Here is a 19392-nt window from a genome sequence, read left to right as displayed (position 1 = left end):
ATTAATTGTACCTTAGTCGACGATTATACATAAGGCAAAGAAGGCATTGTTTTGCTGGTAGTGCCTATTATGACTGGCTTATAGTACACTTGATTTGTTTTTGTGAGGAGAGCTTGTTTTTTTTTTTGGTTTCTTTTTTTTTTTTTACTAGTTGACATCTGTCCCTCTTTTTTGACACATTGTATTTAGTGTCCTCCCTGGAAGACTCTAGCCTGCAGCTTCCAGAGTCAGCAGTTCAAGACCCCACTGGTCCTGACAGCGGCATACAACTGGAGCTCGGTGTCTGCAACTCAGTTCTGCACACAAAGTGATAATCAGGCGTGCTATCTTGGAGGAAGCAGGTAAAGAAGGAAAAACTTGTACTTTACCCTTATGCTTAACCATAAGGAAATACAGTGAACTATATAAGTTGAATATGAGTGGCGAGCAGAAAGGACGGAACAAGAGCATGCAGGGATAGTGTCTCAACTTTATACCATTTTGGATTTCCAGTCCTTAGGTTTCATAGTCAGCTTTGCCAAGCAAACCTCATCCTATTCCGGAGAATTGAGCTCATTGAAGCATGGAAAGACTCATTGGAAGAAAGAGCATTCCTGCCATTGGAACAGGTGATTTGCCTCCAAATGCAAGTCCAGAACTTGCTGCAATGAGATAAAGTCCTGGCCCAAGTAATCCTGGTTGTCCTCTGACCCATGACTGCAGCATTGCATGTGGTCCTCCTTTTGTGCCAAAACATGAGTTCTCCAATGGGGGGCCACAGCTCTCAGTGGAATCAGCTGCATCAGCCTTTGTTACATCACATAAAAGGTAGCCACAGAAATTAAAAGGTTCCTGCATTGGAGCCAATGGTTTTGGTCCTACCCCTTCAGGTAATGCTGACGACAGACACATCCATCTGAGGATAGGGTGAACAGACTTCTTCAGAACTCAAGGGACTTGGTCGACAATGGAAAATCTGTTCCTGATTAAGCTTTTAGAGCTATGAGCTGTTCGACATTGTGTTCACGGAAAGAGAAATCTGATCCAAACCAATAATCAAGAAGTAATGTACTACATAAATAAGCAGGGGCAGATTGTAGGAAAATAGCTATCCGGGGGATTTTTTCAAAATAGGCCCATGGGTTATATGTCTGACACCCTTGTGCTCTGTCTGTGCAGCACATATTTCAACAGCTCCCAAAAGCATGCCAAGCCAACACTTGAGAGGTCCTTACGTGATCTGGAGCCAAAATATCTAACAAATTCTACTTTTTTCTAAACTAAGACCACCACACCCCCTAGACCAGGAATGAGCAAAATGAACTGCAGACTCCTTTCCATCCAGTCAAATGGTTGGCCTCATGTCTCACCCCAAGACTGGTTAACACAATGAATAACAGTAGTGAAAAATCCAAATGGTCCATCCAGTCTGCCCAGAAAGTTTATTTCTTTAGGGTAATAGCTGCTGTTCCTTGCAGGTTACCTCTTTTCTTCATTTCTGTCCTTTAGCTACTATGGATCCTCTGTTTATCCCATCTCCTCTTGCTGTCATATACACACACTCTCACATACTCACTGATACACACTTACATGTTCACTCCCACAGAACACTCTCACACAGTCACAAACTTACTGACATATATACATGCTCACTGACACACACAAACAGCATCATACTTTTTCAGATGGTCACTAACAAATGCTCAGTCTCTTATACTTTCTCATATGCTGACACACAAATGCTCAGTCTTGCACAGATTTTCTCACATGCAGAGTTGCACATGCTTACATACATAAAGTTACACACCCTCTGACTGGATCACTCACACACTCTCCCCACTCCCCAAGAAATGCAAGGGCAGTAGCAGCAACCTATTTTTTTTTAAAAAGGTTTTTACTCACAGTGGTTTAGTGGGGATGCAGGCAAAGCCCTTGGTTAACAGAGTCCCAGTGAACTGGCTGCCTGTTACTGTGGAAGGAGGCATTCTTGCCTTAGGAAGGGGCAGGCTGTAAGCCTCGATACTGTTTTGTTTTTTTGATACAGCTCGAGGTCTAGGGGACCCATGGCAGAGGAGCATAAAGCATGCAGCATGGACCCGATGGTGAAGCAGCAGTGGGAGGCCTACCACCTGCCTCCCGAAGGGAGTGAGAGAACCCAAGCTGTGAAGGGAGGCAGCTTCAATGTTTCCTGCCTTCATGGTAAATGTGGCGGTGGTGGGTGGAGGGGGGGCAAGTCCGAGATAGAAGAAAGAAGAATAGGAAGCCACCACCACCACAGGAAACTTCAATGTTGGAAATCCTTGGAGGAGACTTCCACCAAGGGAAAAGCACAGCTGAGGCCCGGGGATGGTTGTAGTAGTCCTGCAGGCATAGAGCCACTGCAACTATCGCTAACCATGTGATTGGCTGGACTGACCCTCCGGGGCATGCCTGAAGCCCTGATAGGTCAAGCCACCCCTGTGAATAAGCAAGGGAGCACAGAGTCCTGGGCCCTCTTCCAAGATTTGAGAGTGGGCTCTCGTTCACGGAGGTTTTCTTCACGCAACTTACCTTCCTGGCATCTCCAACATGCTACCACATTGCTTCAGCAGGGTTTTTTAACTGCATAAATGGTCTCTGGACCAAGATGTGGCAAATATGCTATTTGACATCTTGTGTCACCCATCAATCGACTACTTTGCATCAGAAAGCAACAAGAAAGTTGTCAAACTTTGCTCCATTCTTCCCAAAAAAAAAAAAAAGTTCCGATCTGCTCTGGATGCTTTCCTCTCAAGTAGGATACAGATCTGTAGGCTTTACCTCCACTTCCACTAGTGATGAGGATGGTGCAGAAAGTACTCAGATTGGGCATGTCTTATCATTCCTCTAACTTGGCCCAGACATGTGTGGTTCTCTTACCTCAAGAGGAAGGTCATCTGCTATCTAAGCCTTCTCTTCCTCAACTTGACAGAATTGGAGGTTGAGCACATGATAGTCTCCTCATTTTCACCGTCTAAAGAGGTTGAGGAAATTGTGATCTTGATCATGAAGCTATCTACCAGAAGAGCATGTGTCTTTAAGTGGAAGTATTTTTCCTCTTGGTGTCAGGCAGGCCCCCCTGTGCTCCAAAAGATCTGTTTCAGTATTTGTTCTCCCTCTCTTATTCGGGCCTCAATATGCTGTCAGTGCATCTCAGTGCCATTGCTGTTTATTACCCTCAAGTGGATGGAAAAACTGTCTCCATCCATCCGTTGATATTAGAAGTTCATAAAAGGCTTGTGGAAACAGTTTTTTGATTGGTGTAAGAAGTAACTCTTTGTGCTGTGACGAACGCTGCTTCTTTATTGTCTATTACTGTTGTAATTCTAACATTGATAATTGTTTGTTCCATTTTGGTATTTTCTAGATGCAGGGGTACTAACTGTATTTTTGTCACATGTACTGTTTCTGGCAATAGCAAACACACAACAGGGTGGAATCGGTAAATGGACTTTATTATCTCTTGGGGCAAGAGATAATAAAGTCCATTTACCAATTACACCCTGTTGTGTGTTTGCTGTCAGCCATCTTGGATCGGTTACCGGTTTGTTTTCTTGGACCATCCTGTTTCTGGCAATGACAAACAAAGATGATAAACTAAAAAAAAAAAAAAAAAGGGGGGGAGGCCTCTGGCATATGAGACCTTTGGTTGTGAAGCCACCTTTGACATCATATCTTAATGTTGTCTTAGCACAGCTGATGAAACCTTCCTAAGAGCCATTGGAGTCCACTTCCTTCAAGCTTCTTACATGAAAAGTAGTATTTTTAGTTACTACTTTGGCTAGAAAAGTCAGCAAGCTACACGCATTGGTTTCCTATTCTCCATACCTACAGTTCTTCCACAAAAGGATGGTGCTCTGCATCCATCCTAAGTTTCTACTTAAAATGGTTTCTGCATTTCATTTGAATGAAGTTGCTGTTTTGCCCATGTTCTTTCTAAGACCTCGTGAATAAACAGGAGAAGGTCTTCCATTTACTGGACTGTAAAGGAGTCGTCTTAGCCTATTACCTGAAGAAACTCAACCACATCGTAAGGCATCTCAACTTTGTGTCCCATGATCCTAACAGACTGGGTGTGGCCATTACCAAATGCACATTATCTAAGTGGCTAGCAGACTGTATTGTACATTGTTGTGCTCTGGCAGACCTTCAGATCATTGACTCTGTCAAGGTTTATCAAGTAAGAGCCATTGCTACATCAATAGCTCGCTTAAGAGCCATCTTAATCAGACATTTTCAAAGCTACAACTTGGTCATCAGTTAACACCTTCTCATCCCACTACTGTCTGCATAATGTCTCAAGAAGCAACAGTAACTTTGGGCAAGCAATTTCAGTAGTGCACTTTCCATAGAGTCTGGGTTGCTTATTCAGTAAGTGCTCTGCCACGCAACCCTCAGCTTGGGGACTCTTCATGAGTCATAGCTAATTCAGCCCTGCTGTTTGTGGAGAAAACAAATTTGCTTACTGTAAATGGGGCTTCTGTAGATGGCAGGATAAATTGGCCATGCTTAATATCTGCCAGCTTCCCTGGATAGTTGACTATTTCACTAAAACTAAACTCTACAATTGATGAGGCAGCGCGTGTACAGGAATGTCTGTGCTCGCTAAGTAATAAAACTTCTGAGCTAGAGAGATGTCAGTTCAGTGCCATCAGATGACTTCACTTGCATGTCATGGCCAATTCATCCTGCTATCCATGGGGAATTCTGTTTACAAAAAACAAACTTACTTTTTCCAACGTCCCATGAAGAATAGTGAAGAATCCGTTACCTGAAGATACTTGACTTTCAAAAACTACATTTTTTTTATGAATTATTCCTCAAAGCTTGAGACTGTACAGAAACCTGGCCTGGATTTCCTCTGTAGTGCTGTATAAATCAGATATGTGACCTGACACTTCAGTCTGTCTTGGCAGTTACCAGCCAGACTTCAAGTGTGATAATTTTAGGTCTGATGAAGACACTTTTTCATTTGTTCACGACCTGTTCTGCTGCAGGAAACCAAGCTAGACCTCCCAGTGTCTTGTTCTTCTATATTCCAGCTAGGAGATTCAGTTCTTTCTTATGCTCAGCTTCCAATTCGGTTGTTTGCTGAAGAATCCTCACTATGTTGCTAGTCTCTGAACTGAAAATGGGCTCCGGACCTCCTGCTGCTGGAGACTTGTTATTGTTCCCCCACCCTGCCCCTTCACGGGGCTATAGAATTCAAATCAGGAACCAAACATTTGCCATGTTGGTGGAAGAAAGGGCCAAATGGTTCAGATGGGAAGGAATGGAGCCCTTTTACTAAAAAAATGTGTGTCTTGGGTTGCACCCAATGTTCCTATAAGACATGCATGCACACACAAATTGTGAAACAGATGGACATAAGAAAACAGCACATACATTAAAATGTTTTAAAGAACACTGCGCACACATTTGTACATTACATAGCACTCAAACAATATTTTGCAAACACAGCCATAGAAAAAATTAGAGCAAATGTTGATTTTTGGCTGTTTCAACATCAGCTGCCCCTACCAACAAACCTACAGGTGCAGAAGCACCAGCAGATGAAAAACTGGTCCGTGCAGAAAACTGGGTACTTAAGAAGCTCACAGGGGTAGGGTCAAATCTTCCCGTTTTGCTTACATATCAATAAAGGTAGGAAGAGCAGATTTTAATAGCCTTTGGTCAGAGTGCATCTACCACCGGAGGGCAGGCACCATCTTGGATTCTAAGGCAGAAATTTGTATGAAAATGGAAGATTGGTGCAAATGTTAATGGCGAGGGGGAGACATACTGAGATGATTTTGTAAGGCCAGTTTTTCTAAATGAAATTAGGTTAAGGCCTATCTTTGCATTGAACTACATACAAACTATATTGATTAAATAGTAGTGAGATGCCTTCCTAGAAAAGTGCTAGCTGGCTTTTTCTTTTGTTTTTTTTTTAGTCTTTAATTTTGTAGGTGTTTGTGCAATAGTTTCATGCTGTATGAAATCTCATTTGAGATTTGCAGAATCTGTGCCTCTTGTAATCTTGTATGTAGATGATCTTCTTGAGTTCTAATTCCACAGGTACATACATTATATATAGCGATATGTCTATATAATCTATACTTTTTCATTATTTTCCAGGAGTTTGCTGCAATGCTCTGTGTGGCAGGAATGGATGCTTTCCCTTTGCTATTTCAACCCTAAGAACTCAGATGAGCAGAAGATAACAGAAATGGTGTATGCCATTTTTCGGATTTTACTCTACCATGCTGTCAAATATGAGTGGGGTGGCTGGCGTGTATGGGTGGACACCTTATCAATCACGCATTCAAAGGTGAACGTCTTCTATAAAGCATTACAATAAAAATGAGTTTACAGTATCCCCAGATATTTTATATCACATCACTGAATCAGGAACTTTAAATCTAAGGCAGTCAGGTGGAATAGTCTGTTGTACCAGAATTTGAAGTCTTGACTTACAGGTGATTGTTAAAAATCTCTGTCCATGTCTGTTTTTTTTAACTTATTTGGCTACCTTTTTGACTAGGATGTTTCAGTACTCAGTTATTGTCCACATCTGGGGAGAGGTGAGAATGGAAATGTGTTTTTTACAAATGAAGCTTCTTGATGATACTGCCTGTGACAGCATCAATAATGTTTGCTGAAAATGAAGAGACTGGGCTGCTGTGGAGCACCCTGCTTACTTATCTTTGGGATACAAGTGTTTTGTTGGTACGGTGTGTGTCAGGACAACATTCAATAGCAATCAGCCAAAAAAAAGTGTATGAATAAAGGAAAGTGAAAAGTAAAGAAATAAAAGGAAGCAAAATGTTTCCTGACATAGGCACGAGTCGGTTTGAATCATCTTAAATCATTCACAAATCATTTTCGTCATCTGGTCAGTGGATGTTATGACCCTGAATGTATATTCTAAGAAAAAGTCTTAAAATAGCTATTCCTTGGTTGGAATAGTTAATAAATGATCATACTTTCAAGATTCCACAAGGTGGCATGGCTGAGCTATAATTGCAGTTTGAATTGCTAAGACTATATGTATGAAACTACATTTCCTTGTTCTGCTAATCATATTGAACCCTTTATTGGGAGAAAGCAAAATAATTGTGTATGATACCTTTACAGACTGACATGTAAGGTTTTCTACTCAGGATTTGGACCCTTTGCATCAGCAGTGGCATATTTTTAGTGATATGTGTGAAGAACTATCATATGTGATGTTGACCCAGTTTGATTTTCATACATTGATTTTTTTAGTTCCAAAGAAATATCAACTCACATATTGTGGGTGATAACTTTTTATTGGACTGATTTATATATATATTTGTGACTTCCTTTTGATAGCTATCCTTCTTTCAGCAGGTTTTGCATTAACCTGAAAAGGGGACCTAAATCTCAAAATGTAATTGCAAATATATGAAGTCTAATAAAATATCACGGACAACTTGTTTGACCTTTATTTCTACACTAATGTATGAGCCCATAAAAAAAACGATGGGGAAAGGGAAATGTCATCTCCTGGATAGCCTCAGTACCTCATCTACTCCGTAGCCTCCACAACACGCTATTTAACTAATGCATGTGAATGCATACGCCTTGTCAAAAGTATCACAGTATGTACGTTGTACATGTCCTCCATGTGGAACCCCAACACATACTGTAGCCTTCTGGCACCAGTAGGTGTGCTGTCCCCCCATGCAAACCTGTCAAATTGTTTCCCTTCATTTTCTTCTTTTGTTCACATTTCCACAAGACAATTGACTGTTAATTGAGAGGCAAGCCTGAGAAACCTAAATCATTCACCAGATGATGAGCAAAGAGCCAGCAAATATCCTTTTCCATTATGACTTGCAGAGTGGCCAGTATGGAAGCATTAGCTAAATTATGTATCGATATAATTTGGGATAAGAACATGGATTGGAATAGCAATTGGTTAATTCAGTTACAAAGAATAATGATTTAATTTTAGTATTAGAGCATATGTACTGTTTATATTAAATATTGACTTCATTTCAAATTCATGCTCACCTTCTTCCGGTTTGCTGTTACACTTGCTAAGCAAAATTGATGTCCCTGTGACAAGCATACTTTCTTTCAATCTTCACCATCTCTCTGCCATGCTCGCCTCCCATCCCTTCTTTGCTATCCTCCCAAGCTATGGTTGACTATTTCCATGGAAAGACTGACAATATTAATAGTTAATTTTCTTAGAGTACCACCTCTGACATTTTCTTACCTGCCACACTTTTTTCTTTTTCTGAAATTGTGGAGGAGGAATCCAGACATTTTCTCATCTTGGATGAACTCTCTTCTTTTTTCTGACCCCATTGCCACCTGACTTCTCATTTCTCTCTTCCTTGCAATTATCCCTTCCATCTGTCACATCCTCAGCTGATCACTTTCCACTCTGTCCCCTCTTCCTTCAAACATGCTATGATCACACTGCTCCTCAAAAACCCTTCACCTAGACCCTACCTGCCTTGCTAACTATCATCACATCTCCCTCCTCCCTTTTTTCATCCAAACTGTTTGAATTTGCCGTTCATCTCCGCTGTCTTGACTTTTTTCTCAAGCCATTCTAGATCTGCTCCAGTTTAGCTTTTGCCCTCTACATTCCACAGAAACTGCTCTCGTGAAAGTCTCCAGTGACTTCTCCATGGCCAAGGGCCTATGCTCATTTCTCATCCTATTTGGTCTATCTGCTGTATTTGACATGCTCTACTTGATTGGATTTCAGGACTCTGCTTTATCCTGGTTTTCTTTTTACTTCTCCTATCATACTTCTACTGTTTGTTCTCTGGTAGTTCCTCCTTCACTGCTATTGCATGTGTCTCAAGACTCTGCCCTGAGTCCTCTTAGTTTCATCTACACTTCTTTGTTTGGCACTCTAATTTCCACCCTTGACTTTCAGTGCCATTTGTAAGCTGATGACTCCCATGTCTTTCTCTCTACACCATTAATTTCATCATAAATCCAGTCCCGAATTTCAGCCTGCTTGTCTGACATTGCCTCCTGGATGACTCTCCACCTTAAACTTAACATGGCTAAAACTTAACTTATTGTCTTCCCCTCCCCCCTACACCATCAAAATCTCCTTCCTCTGATCCTGCTTTTTCTGTCTCTGTGGATGGTGCACTCATCCTTATTTATTTTATTTATATATTTAGCTCACGTCTTTTTCATTAGTAGCGCGAGGCAAGTTAAATCCAAGTACCATAGGTATTTTCCCTGTCCCAAGAGGTCTTGCATTCTGAGGGCCTGATTTAATAAGCCTATTCTCCCGTTCTGACTCTATGGGGAAAAATGCTTAGTAAATAAGGCCTTAGGTTTGTATCTTAGGCAGTGGAGGGTGAAGTGACTTGTCCAAAGTCAGAGTTTCAGTGCCATTAAAATTGAACCCTGGCATATCTGGTTCTTGCCAGAAATCTACTCAACCACAAAACAGTGATCTATAATTATAATAAATTAAAAAAAAAAAAAGGGGGGACAATATTGTCCAATCACTGCATCAAAATTTTTAATTATGATCTTATTGTTTTATTTATGAAGTGTACTTATTTTATACCATGCATTCTGTGTACTTCCTTATTCAATGACAACTGTAATATCTATTTTTTTTAAAAAGAAAAAATGTTTTTTTGGGGATGGATTGAAAATTTCATATGTTAGTATAGGTGTCCCCGCACTTCTTAGTGAGTATAATTATTAACTTCCAACCACCTCCATAAATGTATTTTTTTAGAATTTTTCTTAAATAAATTAGTCCCAAAAAGTAAGAATATATTTTTTTATAGCCTTCATAAAATGATGCTTCACTCTTAATATCGTTATGAATATTTACCTCCTTGTGTAGTCTGAAAACTTACAAACCATGCGAGAATCAATACCTTCACCCTTCTGTTGGTGTTAAATCGCTGTAAAATTTCGACTCATGCGAGAATGAATGCTTTCACCCTTCTGTTAATGTTGAATCGCTATAAAACTCCCAACATGTACATGTTTGTCTGCCCGTCCTTCTTCAGGGGATATTGGCATTATTAAACATACTATAGAAGATAAATTATCGCCATATTCTTGAGTTTGTTCCACGAGTTCTGCTTTGTTGTTCCTTCGGTCTTCAAACCCACACCTTGAATGGCAAAAATGGTTCTTGGCCTGCTGTTCTAACCACTAGGTGGCTACTCCATGCCACAAGAGAATTCTCCTAGTTCCCTTGGCCTGAGGCTTTGAGGTGATCTTTAATGCCTGTTTCTCCTTCTCTACACATATCCAAAACACTGCTAAAGTGTATTAATTCTTCTTCTATAACATCGCTAACATCTGTCCCTTCCTTTCTGAGTGTTCTACTAGAATGCTTATCTACTCTTACTGCCTCCTGTTTCGATCTTGGTCTTCACTGGCCTCATGCTGAACCATCTTTCTTTATTGCAAACTAAAATTCAACTGCACAACTTATCTTGAGTGTAAGCTATGACCATGTAACCACGCTTCTCAAGTCACTACATTAGCTCCCTGTCTGCTCCTGCATATAGTTCATGCTTCTCTTACTCTCCTAGAAATGCATTTTCTGCAGCTCCTCATTACCTATCTTATCTCCTCTCTCCCTGCACCCTTGTTCATGAACACCATTCATCAGACAAGTCACTCTTGTCTTTGCTCTTCTCCTCCACCGCCAGCTCCAGTTTCATGCTTTTCACCTTGCTTTGCTGTAAGCCTAGACTTCCTGAGGTGGTGCATCATGCTTCCTCTTTGACCATGTTCAAATCAAGTTTAAAAACTTAAATTTTTGAAAATACTTTAAAATCTCAAGGACTTCTTTAATACTTTTTACATATTATATTTTTTTATCATTTATGCTCGTCCTGATTAGATTGTAAACTCTATGGAACAGGGAATGTCTCTTACTGTAGATATGTCTGTACATAGTGGTTGTAGAATTCTTGTAGCCATATTGGTCCTGGTGTAAATTGGAATCTGTGTAGGTTGATACCTTTTTAAAAGACCAGCAAGATAGCTGTTGCAGAACATGAGCTTCTGAAACCACACAGATTGTTTCTTCAGAGAAAACTGCTTCTGCTGTTCGTTTTATGTATGCATTTTTAACACTTGTTTTTAAAGGTACATGTTGGATAGATTTTATTTTTTAATTAATTTGATTGTTGATAATGTTACTCTTTGAAGTGGCCCAGGATCATTTCTTTTAGGGGGAAAATGCAGTACACAGATTTTTCCTTCACCTGTAATTATGTGCTGCTGATGCTTATTCATTTCAGTTAATGTCTTTGCACCACCTCACCACTAATTTACACCACCTTTCTCAGATAAAGAACTAGTGTTACAGAATTGGATAGGTTTTGCAGAGCTCCACATCAAGATACACGCATCTGCTATAAAAAGCCAAAGAAACTCAATTGCAATTTTATTGTCCAGTTTGATAGATTTCCTGCCACCTTTGCAGCAGGGAGGCTGTTTGTCACTGTACCTCTCTCCTCCCACCCCTGCACTACACTTTATAAGCAGTATCTGCTTTTCTAGCATAATTGCACTGATCCTGTTACTGTACTCTGAAGGATTCAAAAGCGCACAATTCAAGCTTTTACCATTTTTATTTAAAATGCTTTCTTTTATTTACACAATTTATTTTGGGCTGTGTTCCTTGCATTTTTTTTTTTACTGTTTTTCAAAATGATGCTATTGCATGCTATATATTCTCATTTCTATAACGAACAGCATTGCATATTTAGGGGAGAGAAGCTTGGTTTCATTTCTGAGGCAGGGTTAATCTGTGTGATCTGTGTTACAGAAAAGTTGTTAATGTTTGAAAAATGCATCAATAAAAACCCATAGGTGATAGCTTACTTTTTCTAATAGCATGCTCTGAGGAGAAGTTTGTGTTGACCTAATTTCAGAGCTGATCTTTCCAGCAGCTTTTATACCAAGTATGATTGGGTCTGCAAGTCTCATGTTAAATGTGCCTGGATCCATTATTTTTCCAATGACTAGTCTTAATTATTTGGTTAATAACAGGAAACAGATGAAGGGTGGTTGACAAGTGGCCTGTATGACCTTTCAGATTTCCTTGGTTTTGAAAGAAAAGCATGATTTACAGAATACAGTCACACATGTTGCTAAAATGTTTTGAATGACCTGGGAAAGAAGTGATTTTATTTGGTAGCTGAGGTGCATCTTTTGGATAAAATGTTGTGTTTGACTGTCATGGTATAGTAGTGCAAATGTTCTAGTGTGCCTAAAGCACTTTTTTTTTTAATAGAAAAAATGAGATATTTTGTATCTAATCAGATACAAACTCCAGGTTATTTAAAAAGCTGTATGGTAAGATTTATTTTTCTATAGGTATAAAATTAAAGAAAGCATTGGGGCCTCTATTCTACAGAATTCATGAGCCGCATAAATGGTGAAATATTTGGAGATATTTGTCCTAATATATTGTTTTTTTTCCATGATGTAAAACAGGGATTTGGGAAGGTTTAGAAGATATTAAGTTTTGTCTGGGGCAGATTTTTCTTCTGTTACTAATTGTTGGCGCACCTTTGAATTTTGCTTTATAGAGATTTTAGTGAATTAAGGCTCTAACAATCAGGGGAACTAAGGATTTTTGTTTGTCCTTAGATAACATGCATAATATAGATGATTCTTGCATGAGAATGATATTTTTTTTATTTCTTGTAGTGTGTATTCTGATATATATAATTGTATGTATACATTTCTGATGACACATTGCATACACAATTTCAGTGTTTGCTTGTAATTGTAGTATGGATATACACATTTGAGTGTATTTTCAAAGATTTACATGTGTAAATGTAACTAATGTAGCAGTTTTCAAAAGCTCACTTACATGCTTAAATAACACGTGTAAAACCCAATTTAAGTGTGTAAATTCTTGTTAAAATCAGGTTCATTTTGTAGAATTTACTTTGTAAAATAAGTGTTTTTCTACAAGATTAAATATTTCTATATAATGTGCTGTCAACTGACTGTGATCTAATCTACTCTCAGGTAGTTTATTTTATACCGTGAAACAATTATTTATTTTGAGCATTGGCAAGATAGGTACATTACAAAAAAGGTATGAAATATAATTACAGAGTAGAAAAAGCTAAAAGGAAGGATGGTTATGAAATATGTAAAGATTAAAAATGTTATGAATAAAATCAGTTTTATTAATAGAATTATAAAAATCTTAATTTATCATGAAAACATATCACACAGTTGCATCTAGAAATACTAGAACTTGAAAAAGTGAGACATAAAAAATGCAAAACCCAGTTATACATTAAAAACGCAAATATAAAAACCCAAAATGGCCATGTTTTGGCAATTTATGTAACGGTAATTACAGTGCCTTATCTGACTACTAAACAGCAATAATGAAAGCAAATTCCTTTAAGTTTATGTATCCTGAAGAGCAGGGATAGGCAACTTGGGTCCTGAAGCATTACAATCTGGTCTGGTTTTTAGGCTATCCACAATGAATATACATGAGGTGGTTTGCATACATTACCTGCACAGTATACAAATGTCTCATTCATGTTCATTGTGGGTATCCTGAGAACTAGACCTGTTTGTGGCCCTTCAGGATCGGAGTTGCCTACCCCTGCTGTAGAGTATACTGATTCCATTAAAGCATCATATGTATAATAAACCATAATGCTGGCAAAATCAAATGGATGAGTATATCCTGGATCTTACTTGAAAATTTTCTCTTGCTTGGTTCTCTTAGTGACCAAAATCAGTTTTTCTTTTAACCGTGAGTAAAAACTACTCAAGGATATGCTTTTCTAATATAGTAATTATATAAAAGCTTCAAAGATATGAGTGGACAAAATCTATATTTAATATTTGTCTCCTTACATGGCTGGTTAGTCGCTTCAAAGCATATAACAGGATATGTAGCTAAGAAAAGCGGTGGTTATAATTAATTGTCTCTTACAAAGTTCAAACTTTCTCAAAATGGAGAAATGTGTATAGTTTTTAATTTATCTAGGAAACTTGATATAGACATAAAAATAGCTGACTGTGAATGCATAACCCGTTTATATATTTTTGTCCACTCATAACATTAGAGCTTTTGTGCAGTTTCTATGTTACAAAAACATATCTTTAACTACTGTTTTTACTCATTGTTGGAATCAAATAGGGGAGGCATTTCAAGCTGTAAGATACAGGATAAATTAGTGTGGTAGCTATACTAGTCCACTTGAATGCAGGAAAATAAAGGTTAACAAAAATTACAGATGATGACAAAAACATTGGTCCAATAAAATTTATATTTTTGTTAACTTTTATTTCCATAAGATCCAGAATGTATTCATTTGATTTCACCAGCATGATAATTATTTTCACATCACATATTTTTATGGAATCTGAATATTTAGACGTCTTATACTGTCGTTCCAATAAAAGATCACAATGGTTTACAAAAGAAACATTCATAGCTATAGATCAACAAATAATGACGGGTTACAGGGGTAGTATTCATAAACAGGCATTAATGTCTATCAAACAAACTGTTCCAAAACATTTGACTAAAGATCTAAAACATGGTCGAAGTACTGAAAATAAAATAAAATGATTTAATAAATTTCACATTTCAGTCAGTACGTTGTATTGATTCTTGCATTCTCTTGTTAAGTTTATTCTTCATGCTTCAATTAGTATCTCTTGTCCTTCTGGTTAATATCTTTCTACATTCTGATGTTTTAATTAGGTTATATGCATTTTTGAATAGCCATGTTTTTAGCTCATATTTGAATCCCTTTCTGTCTGGTATCCAATGTAACATCTCAGTTAGGGAGTTCCATAGCTTTGAACCTGCTATGGAAAACACACGATCTCTTACATGCATCAGCTGAGTGCTCCGTATTGTGGGTACAGTCAGTAGTCTTTTATTTTGAGATCTTAGTGTTCGCTGAGGGTGTATATGGTTATGTTGTCACACCTATCATTCCAGGGTTACTGGAAGGAATGATATTGAATATTAGCATTAATACTTTAAAATAGATTTGGGCTTGTTCTGGCAGCCAATGTAGTATACTCTCTGGGATATATTTTCCCAAAGGCTTTGCTTAGGTTGTGGCTCTCCAGACCTGCAACAGGACACTAAAAGGTAGATTTTAAAATGTGCGCATAGTTCCCGGCGCGAGCACATGGACACAGCTGTTTTATAACATGCACGTGTCTGCACGCACTTGTTATAAAATAGGTTTCCCGCACACACATGCGCCCAATTTTAATATCCGCGCATGTGCGGGCGGGTGACCTCCGTGCGTAGGGAGGGGTGATTTTTTAAATTACGAGCAGCAACGTGAGTAGGGCTTCCCCAGTCCTTTATTGGAGCGGACTGAGAGGGAACTTCCCTATCACTATCCCTCTTCCCCTCTCCTCCCCAACCCCTAAACTTAACCCTACCTATCCCCAATTAAAATTTTTTTTTTTTTTTTACCTTACTGCTCCTTTGGAGCAGAAGCAGCTTCTGTGTGCCAGCCGGCTGCCTGTGTGCGCTTCCCTGGCACAGCGTCTAATGGTGTTGTACCCGGCACTTTGGCGCATGACCCTCAAATTTTACGCACGGGCCTTTTAAAATCTGGCCTTTAGAGCATATCTGTATCTTGACACTGAAAATATTAGATGTCATTTTAGTTTACCTTAGATAATTAAGAATGTCTTTGGATAAATGAACGGTTGTTATACTTTGCTTTATTTAATCATATTTGACATCTATTCATTATCTCTAATATAAATTTCCCACAATCAGTATTCAATAAGTTTTTTTTTACTAAAGTGAACCATTATTTCCTGGTAGATATTAACTTAGTGTTCATACTTACAGTTCATATGTAGTTGTATATTATCTCTGTGGCTCTTTAAGTGGTATAACTACCACCAAGCTACACAGATATGATTTGAATGATTAAGTAGTTACCTTCAGTACCCATAAGTGTGATCTATAATTCGGTAAGACACAAAAATATCCACTAGTGCAACACATAAGCACATGAATACATTTGAAGTAAGTGTTAGGCCATCATAATTCATACACACCCCAAAATAACTACTGTTCTGAGGCATGATCTAAGTCTCGTTTTGGTCACTCTTATTTCAATTACATTTTACATTTTTCTATGTATTTAAAATCTGCTGTAGCTATCAATTTTCTTATGTCCACACATCAAACTCATGATACTGTTCCCATGTTTCGATGAAATCTGCTTTAGGGGAATTAAATATTTTTTAGGGCAATTGGCTAAATGCTCAACCCTAGTGCTCCTGCATAGTGAAACACAAATGTCCATCTCTTAAACATAGAAATGATGGCAGAAGAAGACCAATAGGCCCATCCAGCCTGCCCAGCAAGCTTTCACACTTATTTTCTCATACTTATCTGTTACTCCGACCGCTGAGTTCAGGGCCCTTATTGGTAACTTTTTTGATTCTAATTTCCTTTCACCCCCGCCATTGATGCAGGGAGCAGTGTTGGAGCTGCATCAAAGTGAAGTATAAGGCTTAATGCCTTGTTCGATGTTGTCTGGATGTAAATCCAATTTCTTCATTCCCCCCTGCCGTTGAAGCAGTGAGCTGCGCTGGATATGCATTCATAGTGAAGTATCTGGCTTAATTTGTTAGGGGTAGTAACCGCCGCAATAAGCAAGCTACTCCCATGCTTATTTGTTTATCCCGACTGTGCAGTTCAATCCTTGTTGGTGGTTGTCTGAATATAAATCCTCTTTTCTTCATTCCCCCTGCCATTGAAGCAGTGAGCTACTCTGGATATGCTTTCCAAGTGAAGTAACAGGCTTAATTGGTTCAGGGTAGTAACCACTGCAACAAGCAAGCTACTCCCACGCTTATTTGTTTACCCAGACTGTGCTACCTTGTTGGCTTTTGCCTGAATGCAAATCCTCTTTTCCACATTTCCTCTTGCCGTTAAAGCATAGAGCAATGTTGGAGTCGCATTAATCATGTGAACGTTTATTGAATAAGGGCATCAATCACCAGGTAGTAGCCGTCATTCCTGCAAGCCACCCCCATACCTCTTCTCTTCATTCCCATCCTCCAGGCTTTATGGATCCACAGTGTTTATCCCACGCCCCTTTTGAAATCCTTCACAGTTTTGGTCTTCACCACTTCCTCCGGAAGGGTGTTCCAGGCATCCACCACACTCTCTGTGAAGAAATACTTCCTGACATTGGTTCTGAGCCTTCCTCCCTGGAGTTTTAAATCGTGACCCCTGGTTCTGCTGATTTTTTTCCAATGGAAAAGGTTTGTCGTTGATTTTAATATATACTTGCGGTTTAGGAGCTCTAAAGTGATTCCTGACAGGAATTTTCCTCATGGAATTATTTAAAGTTAAATTGCCCCACAGGGGTCCCTCTAACTTTTCTTCGACCGCGGAACTCCGGTAAGTTTTTCTCCGTTTTTCCGTCAATTACCGTAGAGTTTGGCACTTGCGGCCTACTGGCCGTCGACTGTACCGCGGCTCGATTTTTAAATGGCCATGGCGTCGGGGTTCTGTGTAATGTGTTTAGGCTGTGAGCATGATGTCCTGACTTGCACCAAATGTGCCCTCATGACACCAAAAGGTCGCAAAGCCAGAATGGAGAAGATGGAACTCCTCTTCCGTGCTCAGACCTCAGCTCCGTCCATTGCATCGACGTCATCGGAACCGGCACCGTCGACTTCGCGCCAGCATCGACCACGGGCCGGTGACCGATCACCATCGACGTCTTCACGGCCATTGACACCTGCCACTCCCCCTCAGGATCGAGGGGATCGCAGGGAGAGACATAGTCATCGACATCGCAAGACTCTGACCGTTGAGGGAGCGAAGTCATCGACCTCGCCACTGTCCGAACCACCGTCGAAAAAGCCCCGTCCAGGAAAGGCACCGACTATTCCTGCGACTGGGTCATCGAGGCCACCCTCACCCGATCGGGGTTTGGGAGCCGCGATTCTGCCTGTAAAGGTGGTCCCTCCGGCTGTGCCTCTGCCTCCCTCTTCTGTTCCGGAGCTGGGGCTGCTTGCTCCAGGTCTCCGAGAAGAACTGGACCGGCTGGTTCAGGAGGCCATCGACAAGGTGATGCAATGTCTCCAGGTTCCTCCGGCATCGATTGTGGAACCTGTCAACGACTCTATTCCGGCAGCACTGGCACCGCTGCTGTTCAGGAAGGAGGCACTGATGGCCGCCCTTCCACTGATGGATCCCGGGTCGCCGATGGTTCCGATGCCCTCCCCAAGGACGGCTTCATCAGGAGGAGAAACACCGTTCCACATTCCTCCATCAGGAGCTTTACCTCAGCCATCGATGCCAATACGTCCCTTGCCACCGATTAATCTATCGGTGCTGATACGTCCATCGGCGCCATTGATGCCTGCACCGATGTTTTCCATGCCATCATCTGTGCTTCCGGTGATTCCTTCGATTTTTTTGGAGCCTCGCCCGGGGCCTTCAGGTATCCAACCCCCTTCTCGTCCTACAGGACAGTCTGCTGATCCTTATGATACTTGGGGTGATGATACTTCAACAGACACCGATGACTTACCTTCACCACCTTCTCTTACTGAAAGTAGAAAGTGTTCTCTTCCAGAGGACCTCTCAATCATAAATTTTGTGAAGGAAATGTCTGAGTTGGTTCCTTTTCAACTTCAAATGGAACAGGATGACAGGCACCAAATGATGGAGTTACTCCAATTTCTGGATGCCCCCAAGGTAATCACCTCCATTCCCATTCATCAAGTACTTCTTGATCTTCTCAAAAAGAACTGGGAAAATCCTGGGTCAATTGCTCCAGTTCACAGGAAGGCTGATACTACTTACTTAGTTCAGTCAGCCCCAGGTTTTCAAAAATCCCAGCTTGACCACCACTCAGTTGTGGTAGAGTCAGCTCAGAAAAAGGCGAAAAGGTCAAAACCTCACTCATCCACCCCACCTGCTAAGGAACAAAAGTTCCTAGACAACATTGGTCGACGAGTGTTCCAAGGAGCCATGCTCATCTCCAGAATTGCTGCCTACCAGCTTTATATGACCCAAAATAATAGGGTCATCTTTAAACAGATACAGGATCTATCTGAGTCCCTGCCAGAGCAATTCCAAGACCAGCTACAAACCCTTGTTAAAGGTTTTGAGGCAGGAAAACATGAGATTCGAACATCTTATGACATATTTGACATCTCTACCAGAGTGTCTGCAGCTGCCATTTCAGCAAGACGGTGGGCCTTGCTTAAATCTTCTGACCTTCGCCCGGAAGTGCAGGACCAGTTGTCTAACCTGCCATGTGTGGGAGATAATCTGTTCGGTGAACAGATTCAACGAATGGTGGCTGAATTAAAAGACCATCATGAGACCCTTAAACAGCTCTCTTCGATGCCTTCAGACTTCTCCTC

The 19392-nt window shown here is 40.2% G+C and overlaps 1 protein-coding gene across 1 annotated transcript in view; it reads left to right on the top strand.

The window, feature by feature from the left end:
- Window positions 1-19392, top strand: part of LRBA (LPS responsive beige-like anchor protein) — a 1658631-nt gene that overhangs the window by 379898 nt on the left and 1259341 nt on the right. The window contains 1 exon segment of the mRNA XM_029605291.1: window positions 6115-6307. Within this exon segment, the coding sequence (XP_029461151.1) occupies window positions 6115-6307 (193 nt within the window).

The sequence above is a fragment of the Rhinatrema bivittatum genome, chromosome 1, assembly GCF_901001135.1.
Source record: "Rhinatrema bivittatum chromosome 1, aRhiBiv1.1, whole genome shotgun sequence".
In the NCBI taxonomy this organism is placed as follows: domain Eukaryota; kingdom Metazoa; phylum Chordata; class Amphibia; order Gymnophiona; family Rhinatrematidae; genus Rhinatrema; species Rhinatrema bivittatum.
This window is presented reverse-complemented; position numbering and strand designations above follow the sequence as displayed.